General features: G+C 41.3%; 1 protein-coding gene across 2 annotated transcripts in view; it reads left to right on the top strand.

The window, feature by feature from the left end:
- Nucleotides 1-22263, top strand: part of C2CD2 (C2 calcium dependent domain containing 2) — a 42491-nt gene that overhangs the window by 9392 nt on the left and 10836 nt on the right. For both annotated transcript variants that reach the window (XM_074904068.1, XM_074904077.1), the window contains exons 3-12: nt 2810-2929; nt 3338-3439; nt 7309-7431; nt 7733-7853; nt 10884-10992; nt 14010-14071; nt 16485-16624; nt 16897-17068; nt 18532-18645; nt 21038-21165. In XM_074904068.1, coding sequence (XP_074760169.1) covers nt 2810-2929; nt 3338-3439; nt 7309-7431; nt 7733-7853; nt 10884-10992; nt 14010-14071; nt 16485-16624; nt 16897-17068; nt 18532-18645; nt 21038-21165 — 1191 coding nt within the window. The remainder of the gene's footprint in view (nt 1-2809; nt 2930-3337; nt 3440-7308; nt 7432-7732; nt 7854-10883; nt 10993-14009; nt 14072-16484; nt 16625-16896; nt 17069-18531; nt 18646-21037; nt 21166-22263) is intronic.

Here is a 22263-nt window from a genome sequence, read left to right as displayed (position 1 = left end):
ATTGGAGTGATGTCCCTGGTAAAGACGAGTGGGGGAAAGAGATGAGGAACATAAATGAAGTTGAAGAGCAACTCCCTTCCCATCAGTCCAGGTGCTAATGTTTTCTTGTGACCATCTATCCTTCCTCATCCACCAGAAAGGTGTATGACTTTGCCTGACCCTTCCTTCTTCTGCTCTTCTTCTGTGCAGAGAAAATGAATTTGAGAAAGCAGGTATGATGGGCATGAAGGAAGAAGAGCATAGCACAGGAGGCTTCACCATTTTTCTTCAAGTGACTGTTTTGGGGAAAACAGCCTACATGTTTCTGCTCGGTTCTATGAAAATCATGCGCTGCGCTTCTAAAGGAATGTCACTTACAATGAGAAGCAGCAGTTCTGTCTCTTTAATCAACCTCTCACTACTTGTGGCAGCATCTTAGATGAAAACATAATCACTTTCTCTTCAAATTCTAACCCAGAATTCTACTTCTCTCAGTATTCTGACTCCTTAATCCATCCTTTTCCCAGAACAAAGGGATTCACCTGATACAAAGACATACTATTTTCAGTTAACAAATGTGGCACCACTCCTTTTTCTGATTGGATTAAAAATTAGCAGGCCTCTGTACCTGAAGACCACAGTTATTTTATTGAAAGTGAAGAGAAAAGGGGAGTAGGACTTGGTAGATGTCTTTGGAAGAAAATAAATCAATCCGTGAGACTAAACCTAACCTAACCTTGGGCTCTTAACCTAAAAGTACAAATACTTAAAAAATTGATTTTAGCATTTCTTGACAGGTGTAGAAAGAAGAGTGAAAGATCTGTCACCTACAGTATCTGTTTCCATCCTTTACTTAGAAGTAAACATGGTTAAGAAAGAAGTGGCACATGAACTCATCTACCTACTCTCCTGCTGTGCTTTTTTTTTTTTTTAAGCAGTAATCATCTGCGTACCTGGCAACCTTGACTCTTAGACATCCAGAAATTCCAGATGAATGGCTCTTACATCATGTGTGCAGCAAGTCCAACTTGTTCTGAATGCACTGAATTCCTATGCATGTGTGTATGAAATGTACATGGATGATATCCACTGCATTTAGGATGTGCAAGTATCAGCAGCTTTTGCATCAGACCTGTCCTCTCCCCTCCTTTGCCCTTGAAAAAGAGGGATGAACCTATTCATTTTTGAAGTCTTCAAAGACCCACCATGCCAGTCCATCCTTGTGAATGAAAGGAGTGATTCTGTTTCAACTCAGTTACAAGTAAAATAAGCAGTTAGGCTCTTTGCTCTTGTTAGCTACTGAAAATGCTTAAAAATGCTTTATGTTATATCATAGTAATGGATGTTTTTGTTGATTATGTGAGTTTAAGGGTCAGAAACCACTTCTGAAGGAAGTTGGACTGTGGGGAAGGGAAGAGGTGAGGGAAACTGATTTCTCTACTTCTAAACTGTAATTTGCAGAAGACAAACCTGAAAAGGCAAATCTTGTTGCTTGTGGGTGTGGTTGGGATTTTTATTTGTCATGTCCACCCCTTCCCCCCACTCATTTGCAATTAAGTCTCTACCTTAATGGATGTGCTCTGAAGCCCTTGATGGTGCTCTGGTCCTTCTTAAAATATATGCTATAGAGCCCAGGGAGATGAAGTATATTTAAGGAGAGACTGATAAAGATCTTCCATAAGGTACATGATTAATTTTTAAGCCTTCAGCTTCGATTCCAGTGCCCATAAGTGAAGCAATAAGTGTGCAAACATAATCTAATAGCATACATGAAGAGTTCCTGTCAGACAAATCTTGTGTTGTCTGTGCATTGCATTAACCTGGTTAAGTTTGCCTGAGTCAGTCTAAGGAAGGCTCAGCTGTCCTTTGCAATGGTGGAGCTGTGGGGACAGTGATGAGTCGCTGTCTTCAACCAGCAGAGCTGTTTGCAAAGTTTAATTTCTCTCTCTGGCATAATGACTGATTTCTGACTTGTGTACCCGGGGCTTTGCTGTGCCATCAGGTGCTTACCGCACACTCAGAATTCTGCACAGCAGCTCCAGCACCTCCGTCAGTTTGCAGAGGAGAGGGAGGAAAAAACATTCAGTGTTTGTAATCTCGGTATGATAATGAGTTAAATTACTGCTTATAAAAATGAGGGGGTGTACTCAATGAAGTCTGTTGCTGTCAAGTGGCATACAAGCTAGTCCCAGACATGCAGTTTCATCACCAAACTTTAAGGGCCTTTCTTGGTTTGGTCAAAGACTTGAATAAACTTTTAAAGGCTCACACTTCTCCCTACCCCACTGAGAACTGGAATTACTCAGACAACATCCTCTGCAGTAGCAGGGTTATGCTGAAGTTTGACCATTTTAGGATACCACTGAAATCTTGTTTGGTAAAACCAGCTATTCTGTGGTAGGCTACTTAGTTCGGAGCAGAAGAGGAAGAAGAGCAAACTTCTTTGTCTTCCTGGTGCAAAATTTTGATCTTAGAGTTTTTAATATATATATACATGAAACACAAAGGAGTCTGTGTCAGGTGAGGCATTACTTTTGTATTGGATAACAATGCCGAAGGAATTTTGGAAAATACCAGAATTTCCAGGTATTACAGTCTGTGTCCAGAAGTGCACACTTGAGCTATGCTTTTTAGAAGTGAATATATAGAAGGAGGTAGGGATGTTGATGAAATTGCTTAGAAATATCCCACCTGTGGAATTCAGCATAATTCTGGTTGCTTAAAGTCCTTCCTTTTCTTAGTTGCTTTCTTGCCTTCAACAAACCTTCTTCCGAAGACTAACTTGTTTTTCCCTTCCTGTGTCTCCCCCCACCCCCTTTCATTTCTTTAGGTGGTTTCTTGTAATGTTGTGGGAGATTCCATTAAATTTGTTGTCACTGTCTCAGATACTTCACCCACGGCTGCAGAAGGTCAGTCCTACAGCGTGAAACTGTCTCCACTTCACTTGCAGGTAAAGTGTTAAGTGTTGTTCTCTCTTTCCTTTTGTTAATCTCATCCTGAAGCTGAGCTGAATCTCCTGTTTGCAAAATGCATACCAACACATGTTAACTCCAGTGAAACATTTAATATTACAGTTTCTCTCTGGGGCAAGTGATAAATTCATAAGTCAAGTCACCTCTTTAGGAGACTGTGGATAAATAACACATTGGGTAGACTACTTGGGTATATAGAACAATATCCTTTTTTTGACTGGCATTCACTCTCAAAGATTAAGTAACTTCTGCCTTCTTAGACTGTCACTTTGAATTTACTTAGGAACTGGTATCATTCTTCCTTTGTTAAGCCTTAGTGTGGAGCTTGACCTCCAATTTCTTTGCAGGACACCAGAACACTCCAATAACTGCTTTCCTATCCACAGCTTCAGCTCTGTGTGAAAGACAAAGGAGAAGATGTCAAAGTTGAGTGGCTCCTCCTTAACGCCAATGAAACCAACTTTGAAATCCAGCCAGCAGTGCAGGAGGTCAGTCAGTTTTACTTGTTACAGTGGCAGACAAGATGGGTCTCTGTCCCTTCAGTGCAAAACCCAATATAACGGTTTAGGTTAGCAGTCAAAGTGTCTAGAGCTAAGGTATTGGGTGAGGCTAGAAGAGCTGAAGCAGAAATGCATGTTCCTTTCTGCTGGCTGCCTTCAGTAGAAGCAGTTACCTGTCCACAGTGCAATCTTGAGCTGCTGCTTCAGTAAAATCTGCCATGGCTCATCAGTCAAAACCCTACGTCTCTGAAATCTAGGGGCATTTCTCAAGATTACTGAAGCATTAAAGATAAGTCTGTATTTGACAGACAAGTAACTTTGCAAACATTTTTCATCCAGATTCAAAGGTGTGAAAAATGTCTGTTCCTAAATGCCTTCTCTCAGAGCACTTCTAAAATAATTAAAAAAAAAAAAACAATTGTAGTTGTGTTCCCATCAAAGTAATTACAAAGTTGCCCTTTCCTTAACTTAAATCAATTTTGAAATCTGTCAACGGTGGTTCAGAACCAACTCTGGAAAAAATACACTTATTTAAGGAAATGATGGGATGGTCTAAAAATATCTTCTTCATTTTGAAATTGTACCTTATCTTAGTATATAAACACCGATTCATTGGGGTTTTTTTATTGGGACATTCCCTGAAAGAGTTTCTTCATGACTGAGACTCTCTTCTGCCTTTGACTCTTCACAATTTTATTTTTTTTTTGGCACAAATGTGGTGACTTAAGTCTTTCTTAAAACAGTGGGTGAAGCCTCCCTGTGTTTTGTGAAGCTGGTTTTCCAACTGAAAGACTCCTTATAAAATAGGTTGATTGTATAGTGGAACTGCTTCTAAAGACCTGTACTGAGTGACCTAGAATCGTAGTAATTTATTACCATAGTTTTTGTACACAAAAACGTGAAACTCGTAACCCAAAGACAGACAAGTCTTTTAAAGTGTGTTTTAATATAGATTTTACTGTGCACGCGTGGCAGTGTAAATGGCTTTCATGTGTTGGGGTGGCATGCTGATTATCCACATATTGAACAGTCATTAAGTACTTACTGACAAATGCAAATGACTCTAGTACAGTCACTGGACTTTGCAACCTGCTTTTTGAGAGATGCCTGAGTCCAGGCTTGCAAAGGAGTTGCAACTTGTTGCACTTTGCCTGCGTTTTTAAAATAAGCCTGTTAAGTTCTTAATAGTTAAAGGCTTTATTTTCACTTTGAAGTTTCTATTAGCACTTAGGGAAGAGGGGAGGCAATAAATGAATAGCTAAAACTTGTGAGCAACCTACACCTCGGAAATTGTTTCAGTTCCTAAACTTAAATGTCAGCTTCTGTGTCTTGTTTTTTCCTCTTTTGGAATATTGTATGTACAAATAAATACCTTTAATTGCTTGTGATTATCTACACAGTGGTTTTGTCATTAGTCAAACAAGGTGAATATAATAACCTATTTTCTGTTGATAATAGCTAGTTGAACCTGAGTTGCATTTGGCACTCTGGCTGACTGGCGGGACTTGAGTTTGCATGTCATTGTGTTACTGTGACTTTATCTGCTGGTGTGCCCCAAGCTGGCCACGTAGATGGCTGTATGTCCCTAGCCCCTGTCAAACCCAAATTAAAGGTGTTCTCTTAAGCCTTTTTGGTTGATAATTAAGCCATTGTGGCTTGCCTTGTAGAGGGTGTTGTGATGGAGTATTACTTTCCAAATCAGTATGGCTAAAAATGAGGTTGGGCTGACAGGAAGCTTTTTAACCAAACTGCTTTCCAAATAACTATGGAAACAGAAAACACCTATGAGTAGAAGTCCAATGACTGTTGTTGCTGTTGCTACCATTACATAACATATGTCAGATTAGGTTCATGGCAACATGAGGGGCAGCTAGGATTTTACAATTTGACAGCACTCTTCATCAGTGTTTAGGTAAGGGCAGTTTCAAAATAGTGAAAACTAACCACAATTAATCTGCTTATTTAAATAACATAAGTAATTAACTTACTGAAACCAAGGCTTTAGACAGCCTGATTTACTTTAATTATTTTTTTTTAAGTAAGAGAGTATTATCTGCAAGTTGCAGAAATGTGCTGCTGCCTCTTTCCTTGGTGGTTGAGGGAGCTTGGTGTGAACAACGCAGTTTATGTGGATTGGTCAATGCTGTTGTATGTTTTGAACCATAGCGACATGTCATCAAAGGGCGGTTAGGTAAGAAAGCAGTGAAACAGGATTTCTGTACACAACATTCCTGGGATTTTTATGAAACACCCTAAATGTTTCTGTAACGCTTGGGTGATTGGGAAAGGGCTGTTACTCCAAATCTGTTTGACCTGTTGTGCAACCTGCAAGCGTACTTTTAGGAGTGCAGAAGTCATTGCATGATCATTCTCTTACACCTAGGAAAGGACTGAGACTTTGGAAAGGAGAGATTGCCTCTTGTGCCAAGAGCCCTGTGTAATGGAGAAGTGTGCTGCAGGGTGTCCAGGGTGGTCCAGCAAAGCCTGTGCTCTGCCACATCCGCAGAAACGTGGTTGTTTGAGACTTCAGCTGTCACTGCCTTGCGGCTTCATGGTGATGCGTGGCTGCATCAGTGTGGCTCAGGTAGCGCTGACAGCTGGTGGTGCACAGCTGCGGTGTTACCAAAGCAGGATCGACCAGGATTAGGCCTTCAGTTTCCCCACTTGATCTTCCTGCTGGTGAAAATAAGGTATCCTTGTCATCAGTGTGCCTTGTCTTTGCAGCAGGGCTTGCTTTGTTGGCCATGACATGCTGGTTGTGGGCATGCTCCTGTCAGACAGCAGCATGCAAAAGGGTACCTTTTTTCTGCTTTGTGTGGTTATTGCATTCTCCGGTTAGTCAGTATCTGAATCTGTAAATCAGTTTCCTTTCTTTTAAAGCCTTGTTCTGCAGTAGTAAAGTCTCTCAGGTGTGGTTTCTGGTGGGAAAAGATGGATGAGTCCTCTGTTGTTCAGGTCAGATCTTTGTCTCCTAATTCAATCTTTTCTTTTGAAAAGAAACCTCACAGAGATTTCTCCTGTGCTTCCTTCAGAGCAATTGGGTACCAAACGGCTGTTTCTGTGATAGCTTAATTTAAAAATCCACTCTTTGTAGGTAACTGAGCAGGAGACTTTCTGAGCAGCATGACATGGGAAGCAGGCTTCTCCAGGAGCACAGGGAGGGCAGGGGTGGTTCACCATCTCCATACACCTTACAATTAATCATGTGGAGCTACATGTGTAAGCAAAATCTGTGGTTTGCTCTGATCCCTCAGAGATAGTGGTGTTAAGCACAGATTGCCCTGAGATTTTTGGATGGGCAAATGCACAAGTCAGTCCCCTAGAGCAGCATGACTATCTGTCCGTACAGTACATTTTTCAGCAAGATTAAAGACCTCCAAGAGATGCTATAATTTATTTTTTTTTCCACTGCAGCAGAGGATTAGCTTCTTCTCAGCTGTTGCAAGCTGGCATAACTCCCATTAAATCAGTGGAACAGGCCGATCCGCTTATCTGATGACTTCATCTGTTCTCTCAGTGGGGCGCAGAGCAGTACAAAAACTTTAAAACACCGTCATAAGATATTAACTGTTAATAAAACTTCTGGTTTTGTGGCTAATAGCTGTACCTCCCTAACTGTCAGAACAGCATGTGACTTTTTCAATGTATATTTCTAGTTTTCCTTTAATAGGTAACATAAAAATTTAAGTAACTGTTTGCATGATCTCTTGTTACATTTTGTTGTTGGCAACAGGAACCATGTGTCTCTCTGACAGCTGATATTTGATAGCTTTGGTGGTTTAGATATACCAAATTAATTTTTGCCTTAACTTATTTCTTCTGAGTTTTGAGAAGCATTATTGTTTGTTTCCTCTTAGGGACAGACAGCAGGGACATGTGCAATATCTGAAACGCTCAGAGATGTTTTGAGGAACCTCTTTAGCTCAGTTTCTCCATCTGTAGTGTTGAGTACAAGGCCTACAGATATAAAGGAGGTTCAGGTAAGTCTTATTCCTACCTAAATCTTTTGAGAAGTGTCCTTTGCTTAGTGTTTTTTATTATATATTCATGACTCACAAATGAGTAAGTTTTAACACTGTTTGGTGATCAGAAACAACTGGAATGCATTCTTTAAAACAACATAGCCTTTGGCAGTGAAGGCTGTGTTATCATAACTCCAGCGTGGCCTATCTTGATGTTGATGTTACACCCCATCCCAGTTAGCTTCCCCCTTATGAATGTGACAGAAGTACTTGGTATTTGCATATGCACAATCCCTCTTGTTCTGCTTGCTTTTCACAGAATGTACAGAACATAAGCCTTCTCCCTCAGGGCACTAGTCCGCCTAAACCTCCAAGGGCTCATGAACTCAAACTGCTGGTGAAGAACATCGTGGTAAACCTAACTGATCACAGTGCTGCAGGTAATGTAGCCTTTGGGATGCTGCTTGTTTTCAAGCAGGGTTGGGTTTTTTTCCTTTTGGCTGAAATCATTTAGAAGTTCTGGGTTACAACCATCTCTCAAAAGAATTTATAAGAAATTGCTGTACTCTGAGAAACGGCCTTAGTCATGCTTGCACAAAACTGTGTATGTTTTGGTTTATTTGAGAACTTGAACATCTTGATTTTCTTGTAAACAAATCCATCATTGTTGAAAACAAATTTAAATGAGCATACTTATAAAGTTGGTTATTTTCTGCATTTTAGTTTCTGAAAGTTATCACTTTGGGTATACCCAAGATGAGGGGCTCAAATCCAACTCTCCATTAACTGTTAGCAGTGACATAGGTTTGGTTTACTATTACCTTATTTTTACAGCTGCTTCTGAGCAATGTGGTGATTTATCTAAAACTCTCCTCCTCTAAGTAAACTCTACTCAAAGGTGGTGTTTTGTTGTCAGGGATTTTTTTCCCCCCATAAGTACCTCTGTGGGTTGGGGAGGGAGTACCTCTTGAAAGTGGCAAATGAAGCCAGGAAGGAGGTCACTGCCTGGTGAAGTTACGGTGTTGGTTTTGGAAAGAAGCACCAAGCCTCTCACAAGTATTCAGGCTTCTTCAGGTGCAGGCATGCCTCCACCACTGATTGAGGCACGAGCAAGCATATTTTGGATTTTGTCAGCGGAAATACAAATTTGAGACTCGGTTATTTATGGTCACTAACAACTCTGTAACAGTTCTTTTAATGGAAGCTTGTGGCTGCTAAACTGAGCAAGGCACTAGTTTTGGATAAATATATCCTACTTGCTATACTCCTTTTTTCAGCTAGATGTAATAGGTTTCTGCCCTAGACTCTTGCATAATGCTGCTTTGCTCATCCTGGTTGGAAGTGATTCCCCTAAAACTTTATGCAGACTGTTTTTTTAAATGATTTTTAAAGCAGTTCTGGAACTCTGCAGTGAAGTGTCCTATGTAAATAAAACTGTGCTGGGAGCTGTAGGTTGCAGGAAAACTCATTCAGAATTCGTTATTAATCTACAGTTTTGTAGTGCAAACTAAACTTTTCAGAAGAACAGATAATTTTGGCTGCCTTTAAAAGTCATGAGATGCTGTTATGTGCATATGGTACATACAACAGAAGATTCATCTTATGGGAAACCTCTGCCCCCTCCCTGAAAATGAGAGGAAGAGGGGACAATTAATGTGCTGTACTTCGGGTACCCAGGTATTGTGAGCAAAATCACCATTTGCTAAAGGAGGGGATCACTAAAAGGAGATGGAAGGAATTTTACTGGTTCCTTAGCAACTCTGGGAGTGTTAAGGCTTTGGAACTGAGTATGACAAATAAAGCTTCATAGTGGGGTTTAGCTGGTACACTTGAAATCCAGTGGAAATACTGCACAGCTGGGAAGATGCTAGCTTCTGCCTTTTAATTATTATTCCCTTCCCTTTTCCTGGCCTTGTCTTGCAGCAATAATTAGTTATCCTGTTGCAACTCAGTAAGAGTGTGCAATATTGCAAGCTAACCTGCATAGGTAGGAAGAGGATTGGGGAGGGGTAGTTTGTCTGTCTTGGTAATTATCATCCTATAAACCATGGATGCTAACATTGTTTATAGGAGCTTGTGGCTTTCCTGTAGAGATGTTAGTTCAACTGGTGAGTAACCAGTGGCAGAACTGGTCTCTGCTTATAGGCTGTGCCCATTTTTATCTCCTTAGTTTGTGTATGTAAACAAAGATTATCCTAGAGTTAGTACTGTATAGTCCACAGTGTATCATCTAGGGCAAAAGTTATTTCTGCTGTTAAGAAAAAAATTGTTAGTTGTGTACACCAGGGTTTGCAGGGCAAAAGTGCTGAAATACTCTGTTCAGTATCATTCAGTCAGTGTCTGGTGTAACTTCAGGTGAGATATGCAGGCATTTCTGCCCTGGGCTGCTGAGCACTGCTGGCAGCAGGAGCTGGCTGCAGAGACGTGTGGCTAGGTTAACAGAAAACTGCCCCAGGTTCATTAACTTGGGCTCAGCTCACTGTGAAAGCAGCTAAACTACTTACTCCAGGGTTAGCATGGATCCCAAATAAGCTGGGTGTACACAGTGCTTTGTCTCCTCTAATAACCTTGCCAGGCCCAAGCTGCTTCTCTGCCTGCGATAGGGCTCATCCACAGCCCCGATGCACCACCAGAGGACAGCTGATAGTAGAAACCTAGATTCTTCTGGAGAACTGGAGGCAGCATATCTTTTGCATGCTTTGCACACAGTCAATACTGAGCTTTTTGCCACTTTCCTTGATAGTTTTGAACTCATACTGAAATAATTTCTGATGCTGTGAAAGCCGTTCAAAAGAAATTGTTTTAAGTGTAACACATTGTGCAAACTATTTCCCATTGAAGCAGCAATATAACTACTCTAATATGCCAATTTGCCACACTATCAAATTCCAAGATCAAGGCAGAGGTAATTCTGCATCGGTACTCTAAAATGCCATGAACTTGTTAAAACCCACAGTCCACAAAGCCATTGTTAATTAACGCTACTGTCATCATTCACTTGCTGGCAGAAAAAGCTTGCTTTGATGTCCAAAGAAACCACTGTGTCTGTGGGCAGTAGGAACTTTGAAAACTTTTGGGGTTTTTTTAAAGCAGCTGAAAGCAACTTTGTTCCTTCCCTCTCTTGCACCCACACCACCACCACCTTGCTATTCATTCTGTGTCCCCATCCTTTTTGATCTTTTTATGCCCACGTTTTTTTGCTTCATGCCAGAATTTAAATCGGGTTGTCATGTTTCACACTATGTGGAGCAGTGCATAAGGACAATGATAATGCAAACTTGACCATCACCATTAATGTATATGGTCTACAACCTGAGGGTAGACATTTATTCTGTGGAAGGGTAAGGAAGTTTTGCGATAGTCCGTTCAAAAGTGTAGTGTGTAAGGAAGGGGGTTCTTTCTTTTGAGTAAGTGTGCTTCCTGATGATGGAATATTAATAACTGGATATTGATTTTTCTTGCCCTTACAGGCAGCACAAACCTTGCGTGTATAGTTCAGTTGAATGACCCTATGCAGAAGTTTTCCAGCTCTGTAGCCAAAAATGCTGCAAATCCCTTTTGGAAGGAAGAGTTTATCTTGTAAGTAACTTACCTACTGAGAGTTCTTTTATAGTAAAGCATATTTTTTTTGCTTAAACTATGCAAGGTTAGCATTCTGGAACTGGTAGAGATTTCAGGATATCTGCTTACCCTCTGCATGAATATGAGATCAAACAGGTGTCTAAATCTTCCCTGGTAGATGTCTGATTCTAGTAAATGACAGCAGTAATAGGCATAATAAATTAACCTGTTCTTTCATACAGTGCCAAAAAAAGGGTTAATAAAGTTTTAAAGTTACTTTGCCTTGAAAACTGCATTTGAGGGAATCTGATGTCTCTCCCTTCGCTCCCCAGAGAGGGAAATGTAAATGTGCAAAAAAATTTAGCATCTAAAAGATTGGTGGCTATGATTAAAAAGAGAGTGTAAAACTAGCTAGATTATTTTTTTTCTGTAGAACAAAAATGGGACTTCTGGACAGCCTGCATGGTGTTCTGTGATTCACATAGCTTCTGTAAATAAGGTCAAAAGTGAGCAGTTATAAAACTACTTTCATTTTCACTTTCTAGCAGCAGAGAAGAAATATTTGGATTGAGGAAGGGGGCAGTCACTGGTGGAAGGATGGATCAGAGGGATGTTTCTCTCGTGGCTTTAAACACACACACACACAGAGGCAGGCAGAAGCAGCTTCCCAGGGGGATGGAGTAGAGATGCTGACATGCAACGTACTGCAGATACTGCTTTCTTTTTTGTCTACCAGATTATTAATGTGAGAGGCACTTCATGAGCAGTGGAGTCTATCTGGATCTTTCTGTAGCTTTCCTCTCCCATCTCAGTTTCATTTCTCTCTATATATGTATAAAAAAGTTTCAGAGAGTAGTATTTCAGTTGATCTTTTGTGATGTTTTTCTTCACTGTCTAGTCGCAGCCTGGCATCCACTGTATCTGCTTTTTCTCTTGCAAAGCAGAGGCTTAGCATACAAGGAATTGAGCATGTATTCAGACCTGTGCCTGTCTGTGTGGAGCACTCTCTTCCTCGAGGAGTGGTGTGCACTTCTGTGTGCTCCTTCTCAACTTGAAGAGGAGTGAGTGTGCAGTGCACAGATCTTTTCCTGCCTCCTTTTCACAGTCTGCTGGACTGCACCTGTGAATGTTATGGAGTGTGCACTGCAGAACAGGAAAGCTGAGAGGAAAAGTGACAGAGGCTGCTTGATTTGAAGGAAGGCACCAGGATCGATCATCACAAGTTGTACAGGACTTGGAGAACACCAGACCCCTCTGCATGTGTGCAGGGGGTGGAGATGATTAGAAGTCACTGTAGTCAGCAAAGAAAAATTGATGTTGTATAACACCACTGGAAGGCCTCACCTTTATATGTGGTCTGATGGAGGTGTACGCACCTGGCTGTCATCCTGCTGTCAAGTGGAAAAGCAGTGAGGAAGCTCTCTTCCTTCAGACACGTACAGTCCAACAACTTACAAAGTCTGATTTTAGTTAGGAGGACCTACAGCTTTTGTGGAAAGCCACAGATCAGACAACATTCTTCTGTGACAGTGTGCTGCATTGCCATCAAGACTTAAGGATTAATATGATACGATTCCTTCTCCATAGTAAGAGGGGGGGGAAAAGGCACTTCTGTAGCAGCTTTCTGTTCTGAAGTATCTCAGAGTGCTTCAGCCATTGCATCTGTGAATCATTTCAGCCATCTGTTGGTGGAACAACATTCGTGCTCGGTATCACAGAGCAGACACGGTCCCAGTGATTTCGGACAGGAAGTTTGTGAGAATAATAACCCTTCTAACTGAAAGTGCAGAGAGAGGGCAGGCAGGATGTGATTAAGTTGACTGGAATTTGGCCTTGAAGCTAGGGATAATTCTGGGTTTTCCATAAGATTGGCTGCTTTTCAGAAGCGCATGAGGTAAGCTTTGGGGACTTTACAGATGAGTGGTCAGGATTTAGCTGCATACCTTCTTTCAAGTTCACACCCCCCCCCCTTTTTCTTTTTTTCAAAACCAAAAATAACCACAAGTCTGAAGACCAGTGTGCTGACCACCATGTCAAACTCTGCTTTAGCTTCATGGGAAGAGCAGCAATAGTACTATCAAGGCTCTTTCTTTCAAGTTTTAGAAGTGCAGGAAGGGATGGTAGTAGCAGGGAAAAGCTTAAAACCTGCTGCATGGATGATGTCCCACAGCATCTAGTGAAGGTGGGCTGCCTGCAATCACGATCACACCACCCTGAAATGGAAACATATAAAAATAAAGTACATGTATGTGTGCCCTTAAGGTTTTTGGTAGAACACCTACTGAGAAGGTTATGAAATCAAGTTTTACTGAAAGATTTCTCAGTAGGTACCCAGTTTGCTTCACTGTCTCAGAGGAAAGGATTTGTATCTATTGTCTAGTCCATCTTGTGCAGTACCACATATGCCAGTAATTCTGCTAATAGTTCACGTTGATTCTGTCACACAGAAACTAGTTCTTGTTAGCTTGCAATATCCTTGAGTCTTATTTTGGAAAAGTAATACTGACTCCTCACATAAAGACTGTAACTACTTTTATTTACTTGCATGTATCCTGCTTTTGCACAACACTTTCCTGCTTTGACAGGATAGCCCACCTCTTTGAATGAGTTGTTGATTGGACCTGTTCCAGCATCCTGACTTACAGATTTGATCCTGCCAGGAAAAAATAGCTTCTTGCTGCTGTGGTGTAGCTGTCAGATTAGGGACCAACATCAGCTTGAAGGGCAATGTTTGTGCCCCGGAGAGAAGAAAAGCCTCTGAAATTTTAGGCAGCAGTACTGGAGAGAAGCAAGCCAAGTTTTTCTGACCTTGATCCCTTTAGTCAGTCTTACCTGAGGTCAGAAAGACACTTATGCACGCAGCATACCCAGCAGCCCAGCAGTGCTGCCTGCCTTGGTCAGCAAGTTGGGCCTGGCTTTGTGTGGGCCAAGGGAAGTTAGGGTGTTGACAACCAGAGTGGGAAGGGGGAAGACCTAAGTGGGAACAAAAACCTGCTCACATGCGAAGACCTAACATAGTTTCATTTACTTTACAGTGAACTAAGTGCCAAATCAAAAGCATTGCAACTGCAAATAGTAGAAGATGGAAGGTTGGATAGTAAGTATTAAAACTGAATTACTTTGCATGACTAGCTTGTGAGCCTTACTAAATGTTGACATTAAGTCCTCTTTTAGTTCTACCCAGCTGTATAGCCAAACAAGAAAGTGTCATGTTTCTGGACCTGCATTAAAGCGTATATGTCTTCTCCTGACCTGTCATGGTAGTGAAATTGTGCATGCCTCAAGCATGGCTCTAACGAGGAAGAACATCTGTGGAAGGGAGATCAGCTGAAAATAGCCAGCTAAACTTGTACAAAATGGATAACTTGGGGAAAACTTACAACTTAAGTTTGTGTTTTTATCCTCTGTAACCCTGTCCTCAAATGTAGGTCCCAGACTTGAAATGCATGGAAAGTTGCTGAGTTCTTGGGCAACGCTGATTGACTTGGGTAAAGTGCTGTCTATGCACACCATTATTTCCATCAATAAGCATGGGCAGAAGAGGGAATACACTGTTCACGTGTCTGTCCTCCTCTGAGTTAAGGTTACAGAGAAACCTTGAGTTTCTTTCTAGACTGTCAACATACTGAGTTTTCCATGTGCTGATATCCTAATTTTTCAGCCTTCTAAACTTCTAACAGATATACTGTGAGCAATTTTGGTTTCAAGTTAAGCTTTCCATGTCTGTCTTTGGCTGAAGGGGAATCATGGGTGTTAATCCTAAATCCTTCCTTTTCAACCCCCTGAGGCTGCCTAGCAATTACCAGGCATAAACCACACTGAATCTGTTAAGATTATTTAAAACTTGGGGACTGAAACATTTTTACTACTTAATTCTGTGGTTGCAGTTTGCAGTTAGCCTTCAGTGTCAAGAAAACCCCTCCACTGTATTACTGCATTTGGTTTGTTTGAAGAAGCATTACCTTCCTAGTGGGGGTAAGGGGGGTAGGTGGGTGCTGAGACCAGAGAGCATGTTGAGGCGTTTGCATGACCTTTGTAAACTTGCTCCAAATACTTCATAACTTGGGCTTTACTGAAGTGATGACACAATATCATAAATTCTTCTCATACATGCTGTATGTTCTTTTGCTGATACAGAGTTCTGCTGTAGCTGGAAATAGTAACTGTATTTCACCTCTGGGATCCATTTGCTTTTTCCTTCTTATGTCAGGTTTCACGTGTAAAACAAACAAAAAAGAATTACTTTTTGACACTCAGCTATTTCTCCATGCTTAGTACTGTCAGTTTTATTCAACTTAGTTCAGGAAAAAGTTAAAAGTATTGGCCAAAGCTCTTCATACCCAGTGATCTAAAAAAATGTGCTTTTACTCATAGGGTCTTGTGAGAGTGAATGAAGGCTTGGCCAATAATTTATTAGGTAGTAATATTTTATCTAAGCCACTGATAATATAGCCAGGAGGACTGTGTTGATTTTTAGGTTTAGGTTACTGTGTTTATTTTTATTTTTAATAATCTAGATATACAAAGTCAGTGCAATACCTTGCATATGATCTGTGATTATTTGAGGGATTGGGAAGTCAAATGTACACAAAGACTTAAAAAAAATCTCTCTGATATGGATGCTGGTTTTCTGTTTTTAACAAAAAAATGGGATCTTTATGCAGGCAGCAAATGTGTATTGTTTCTTGCATAAAGTTTAGTCTTGCCTGTACCTGAGCATCTTTAGTAATGGGTCTTTCAGAAAAATGCCAGTAATGTTCCACAACCTACTGAGAGTGTAACTACCAACCTGTTTCTTGAAGAAAAAGGTCCCAACTGATTATGCTCACAATTGTCTTCCCCCCGCCCCCCCCCCCAACTGTCTTAGCTGTTCTTCTCCAAGATTTGAATAGAAAACTCAAAGTAGAATCATATTGGTGAGGAGAGAGCTGGGTAATGTGAATGTAATGTAGATCTCTACTTGTCTTTGAATTTCACAGAAAAGTAGGAATTCATCTCTGAAATCATGCAGTCATTTTGTTAATAGTTTACTCCAGTCTAGTGTAGTCACTAAAGTAAGGGGAGGGAAAAAAGAACTGCTGAACTTGCACGGAAATTCAAATTAAGAAAGACTATTCTTAATGCTATACCAGTTTACCGAGAATCCAGAGCATTCTGTGAAATGAAGGGTGCAGGTAACTGATTGTAGAGATTGTTCAAGAACCTAATAGTAATATTTGTAGAGATTTTCTTAAGCATTCTGTATATACAGGGAAAAAAATGGCCAGAAATAGTGGCAAATAAGTAGCATTTCATGTCTCTGTTCTTCCCTGTTAGACGGTATTAGGCCAGGCTGAGGCACACTTATAAAATGGAAAGCAAGATGTGAAAACTGCCGTGTTTCTGCCCGATGGTGTAGAACCAGTTCTTGCAGTTAGCTGGCTGTGTACCTTCTCCTTTCCCATCTTCTCACCCTTAAACTTACTGACAGCTCAGATGTGCACTGATTTTGTTGGTTTTATTTCTTCTAGGTCCATTGTCTGCAAAAGCAACTGTACCTCTAGACTTGTTCAGGAAACAACCTTCTGGCCAGCAAAGCTTTGCACTGAACAGCAGGGCCAGTGAGAGCAGCCCAGAGACAGGGCCCAGGCTGGGATCCATTAGTGCAGAGGTACTATTGCATTTGGATGGTTTTATGGTGGATCTTTCACTTCAGGAAGTACTTGTGAATGTTCATCCTGTGCTTTGGACTGTCACTCGCAGCGCAGTGCTATTTGTGGCCAAGTTAGAGTAGTGCATCCAGATTGCATGGTAACACTTCACAGTTATCACTAAAAGAATTAGCGGTTTGGCTCCTGAACCTTAGTGAAAATGCTAAAGGAGTACTAGCTAGAAATGTTAGTGTCCTTCTCACTTGACTGTGACATTTTTTTGTCCTCCTAGTTCTCTTTTATAGAACCCAGTGAATTAAAGACATGGCAAGTCTCTTCTCCAGTGCCAGCCGCTAAGGTAGAAAAGGATCGCACTGTGATGCCCTGTGGGACTGTGGTCACTACTGTAACTGCTGTGAAAACCAAACCTCGTCTAGAAGGGAGATCATCTCCACTGACCACAGGTGAGGAAGTCCACTTCTTTCTGTGTTCACTCTTAGCATTACCTGTGAGGAACAGAAGTAGTGGGGGGAGTGGGATGTAAGAAAAGGTGCTGTTGTCCGGACTTCTCTGATGTGTTGATGGTGGGGGGAATTGTTTGTATTCTTCATAATCAGGTTTTTAATTTTCATGAAGTCTTGCTCTTACAAAGGGAGTGGTTAATGCTCCTTTTAATACACACTTTAAAGCTGCATGGTAGAGTGATGATGCAGAAGAGCTTGGTTTTGATGGATAGTTTTCCACATGACAAAACTATCAGACACTTAAGAGCGTTTGCGATGACAGGCCATCCTGTGCTTTGGTCTGTATTATAATCTCTAATAAGGATTGGTGTCATCTTCTAACAAAGTTTTTTCCCAGTGTACTTCCCAGGAGTAGACTTTTTGATTCTTCTTGGGATAAGTATTAAAAAACCTCACAGAATCACAGAATGAACTAGGTTGGAAAAGACCTTGAAGATCATCCAGTTCAACCATTAACCTCACACTGACAGTTCCCAACTACACCAGATCCCTCAGCGCTAAGTTGACCCAACTCTCAAACACCTCCAGGGATGGGGACTCCACCACCTCCCTGGGCAGCCCATTCCAACGCCTAACAACCCCTTCTGGAAAGAAATGCTTCCTAAAATCTAGTCTAATCCTTCCCTGGTGCAACTTGAGGCCATTACTTCTTGTCCTGTCGCTTATTACTTGGTTAAAGAGGCTCATCCCCAGCTCTCTGCAACCTCCTTTCAGGTAGCTGTAGAGGGCGATGAGGTCTCCCCTCAGCCTCCTCTTCTCCAGACTAAACACCCCCAGTTCCCTCAGCCGCTCCTCGTACGACCTGTGCTCCAGACCCTGCACCAGCTTCGTTGCCCTTCTCTGGACACGCTCGAGTCATTCAATGTCCTTTTTGTAGTGAGGGGCCCAAAACTGAACACAGGAATCGAGGTGCGGCCTCACCAGTGCCGAGTACAGGGGTGAGATCCCTTCCCTGTCCCTGCTGGCCACGCTATTGCTGACACAAGCCAGGATGCCATTGGCCTTCTTGGCCACCTGGACACACTGCTGGCTCCTGTTCAGCCGGCTGTCAATCAACACCCCCAGGTCCCTCTCTGATTGACAACTTTCCAGCCACTCTAAACAGTCTTTGTGTGAAGTTTCACCAAGAGCTGCATTCTTTTAAGCTGCTAAAGCAGATGTTTTAGTTAAGTGGGTGTTGTCTAGCATATTACAGTAAAATGTTTAACAACAATAAATTCCTACACTTCACAGATTTTTGGGGGTCAGGTTACCATAGAGAGCATATGTTGAGAATTTGAGTTAAACAACTTTCTCAAATGCTTATGATTTGAACAGGCTTTAACATTGGTATAATAAATTCTTGTTATTTTCATAATAAATGTCTTGAATAGTTTGAATAACAAAAAACCCTTGCTCCTCAGATTCTCCTGTGAAAACTCCAGTCAAAGTAAAGGTGATTGAAAAGGATTTCTCTGTTCAAGCTATCCATTCTCATGGTGCTCCAGTCAGCAAAACTTTATCATCTTCAGATACAGGTAATAGAAATGTTCAAAGCTGCTAATGAGAATACATCTGTGTCTGCCTGCGCATGGGATTAATGTAATCCTGTTAAACTAACAACAAACCCATATGGCTACTGCCTTTCAACAGGCACTGAGATGTTTATGTTAGCAAGTACTGTGGTTACAGACATAGCAGGCTTGCAATAGAAGTCTGGTTTTAATTGGTGACTTAAATTACTAATTTTGAATAAATAACAATGAGCTGTTCAGAGAGGGGACGTGACTGCAGAAAAGCTGGGATATCCTTTCTCTGATTTTTAAATGAAAGATTCCTTCTTTACAAAGGCATGGGGGACACTGCACAAAATGAAAACCCTGTGAAATTTATCTCCTTAAGGCCATTGTGAAGTCCCCCCTGTCTGAACAGAAGGCATGAGGCTGGACTGATGTAAGGAAGAACAAATTCTTTTCCTAGCCCTGCTGCTGGTTTTTTTTGTGCTAGTGCAAATAACTAATCTTGCTGTTCCTTGTTTTCCACCTTCCTGAGTCACCTGGCATACAACTGAAGTGCCTTCAGAGTGTCAGGTGGCACTGATAATAACTTTAATTATAATTTCACTTTGACTGTATTAAAGCTGATTTTGTCTCTGGAGCATTTTACCTTTTCGAGTTGCAACTGAATCTTTGGCGTATTTTTCAGACCTGTGTGTGGTCACCATTCAGTCTTTCTGTAGCTCTGTATGGAACAGTAATGAAAGATGTGACCTAGTCTAGCTGCAGACAGCACATGATGTGGAGTCCAGTTTTCTTTGTACAGGTTTGAGTGTAGATGGGACTATCTGGAAATGATCTAGACTGCTCCTGGAAACCGTCAGAAAGCTTCCTGAGAAAGAGAAATATATTGGCCAAAAGACAGAAATCTGGGGAAGAACATGAACCAATAACTGAATAGCTGTAGTAGCAGTTGATTCTTTCCCTATGTCTAGACTAAGTAGTACTCTGATACCATGAAGCAGGATGGTATTACTAAGCCAATTTGGGAAACGTTAAGATAGTGCTAGACTTCTGAGTTAACTCTCATAACTGTTTATGATATTAAAGATACAAAGCACTTACTGGAAAACTCATCTGAGAACAACTTTGAGCACACTTGTATGGACAGTGTTTTCATGGAAATGCAGGGGAATTTCTGTGAAATGTTTATACGATACAGCAGGAAGAATTACTCATTAGAACAAAAGTTTAAGCCAAGTGAAAGAAATGACAGTAACTTAGGTAGTAGTTATTACAGACATCATGCCAAAATAGTAACGAGCACTATGGAAAAGATGCCATGCTGTGCCATAGTTCTAAATGATGACAACAGTAAGAATTAGCAAGTGCCACTGATGCTGTCCTGGGTGTTCTCAGCTGTTCCTGGGGGCTTTGCAGTGGCTAGGGAGATGGAAAAGCAGGGGTTTATAACACATGTGCAGACATGTGTGGTCATGCATACCCTTTGTGCACACATACTCTTAAGTTCCAAAAGTATCTGAGGTACTTGGTGCAGCATAATTATTCAAGCCTCATCTTTTATTGCATTAATGTCACAGTAACAAAAGGCACTGCTCGGATTAATTAACACTGGTGTTATTCCTGCCTGTATTCTTTTGTTGTTAAAACTCTTTCTAATAGAAAAGCCCACCTCAGATAATTAAATATGGGGGGTTCATTTCATTAACTTTCTTAGCCTTGTTTGTTCCTTGATGAATTTGATTACTGTGTATTTGCTGTGCCCAAAGTACTTGCATACTAGATGCCAGAAATGGCCATGCTTAAAAATAAATTTGTGTTTGTCATTAAAGAGCTTTTTATAAAGCGGGTTTTTTATTCCTGTGTGATGTTTGGAGGGGAAAGGGGGGTGCACTTTACAGCCTTTGAAGGCAGCTGATAAAGAGCAGAGTGACTGCTACTTTGCTTTCCCCATCCTATCATAGTGCCATAGCAAATCTGGAAATGTCAAGCAAGGATGACTGGAAAAAGAGTAAAACAGGTACCTGAAGTAGTGACACATGCCAGCTTTGTACCACTTTAGAACTATGGCTCTTCATGACTGGGATACCTGATGCTCTACCTGCTGCTTTCAGATTATAGGCACCTCAGTGTAGCACAATGCACTGAAATAGTTGAGTGTTTTGTCTAGGCTTCCAAAACCTCCTGTGTGCTCAGGACAAGGGTTTGAAAATGCAATTTAGGTACCTTATTTCAAAAGAATGGGCAACAGAAGTAGAAGACAAGACCAAATAGCTGGGTGGTGAATTGGAAGGTGTTTTGGTATGCCTGGTGTTTATACCATTTCTGCTAATTTCTTTTAATTTTATGTCAAAAACAAACTCTGACTCTCTTTGCTCTGTTTTCTCCCTCTGAAATAATGCTTTCTTTTCAGAACTGCTCGTACTGAATGGCACCGATCCTGTTGCAGAAGCAGCCATTCGGCAGTTAAGTGAGTCTGCAAAGCAGAAGCTGAAGTCTCCTAGAAAGAAGAGCACCATTATCATATCAGGGGTGTCCAAGGTAGAGCAGAAAACAACACTTATATTTAATGCTTAGTACTGTAAAGTGCTCCAGTGAGTGTGACGTTAACTTAATGTGCATTCTGCTGTCTCCCATTCAGCAGTCTCTGAAGTATCTAGGTCTCTGTGACAGTTTGTTTCAATAACTGTTTCAAGTTAAGCCAAATCGGAGTAGGTTTGTTGAGGAGGGAGTTGGGTTTTGATTGTTAGATTTGACAGTTTGACTAAAAATGCATGATATCCTTGGATGGGAGTGGGGTGACCAGGGATTTGGGAAAACCAATTTAGGTGAGAACAGAGAATAATTAGTCCTTCTCTGTGTTTACCCCATGGAGGGAAGATGCACAGAAAAAGGATGAAAGACTTTTCTATTTTTTTCCAAAGTTGTTAAAACCCTCTGAAAAACCTCCTAGTCCTCTGGGCTGTGTTCCAGAGGGAGGGCAAACAGAAGACTGTTTCTCCCTGGTATAGCATACCTTCAGACTTTCTTCATCCACAGCTCAGTCTCCCATCTGGTGCTTGGTGCCTGCCTGTAGGCTTTTTCCTGCAGGCTCCTGTGTGGACATTTGTTGTCAAGTCTCGCTGTTATGCACAGGACCCCTAAAGACCTCTGAGTGAAAGCTGAGTCAGTGGGCGTGGATGCCCTCGCGATCGCTGTGCTGAGGCGGGGGGTGGAGGGGGTAAGGATGAACTACCACAGTGATAGATGTGTCTGTTTGGGAAATGGGGGCACTGGGACTGAATGGATTTGTGTTTAGCTGATAGAGATGCCAAAAAAATCCTTCTACAAGACGAAACACTTTGATGTTTATTTTCTTAAAAAGACCAAAATATTATGGTCTATGCATGCTTATACTTCGTTACAGCATCACATCCAGGAAGGAGTCCAGTTATTAGAAGTGGGTCTGGGGGTAGGTAGGAGGCATGTACTTAATTTTGTTTTTCCCAGTCATTTGACATTAACAACATTATTAAAACCTGGCTGTATACTCCTCTCCTTTAGTGGAGCTAAGGAAGCCTCACAGTGGCTTTCTGATAGCTCTGAGCAATACAAGTAAAAGTGTAAAGAAGAGAAAAGAAACTCCTTTTGCAGAGAGAC

Source organism: Athene noctua, chromosome 1, assembly GCF_965140245.1.
Source record: "Athene noctua chromosome 1, bAthNoc1.hap1.1, whole genome shotgun sequence".
In the NCBI taxonomy this organism is placed as follows: Eukaryota; Metazoa; Chordata; class Aves; order Strigiformes; family Strigidae; genus Athene; species Athene noctua.
This window is presented reverse-complemented; position numbering and strand designations above follow the sequence as displayed.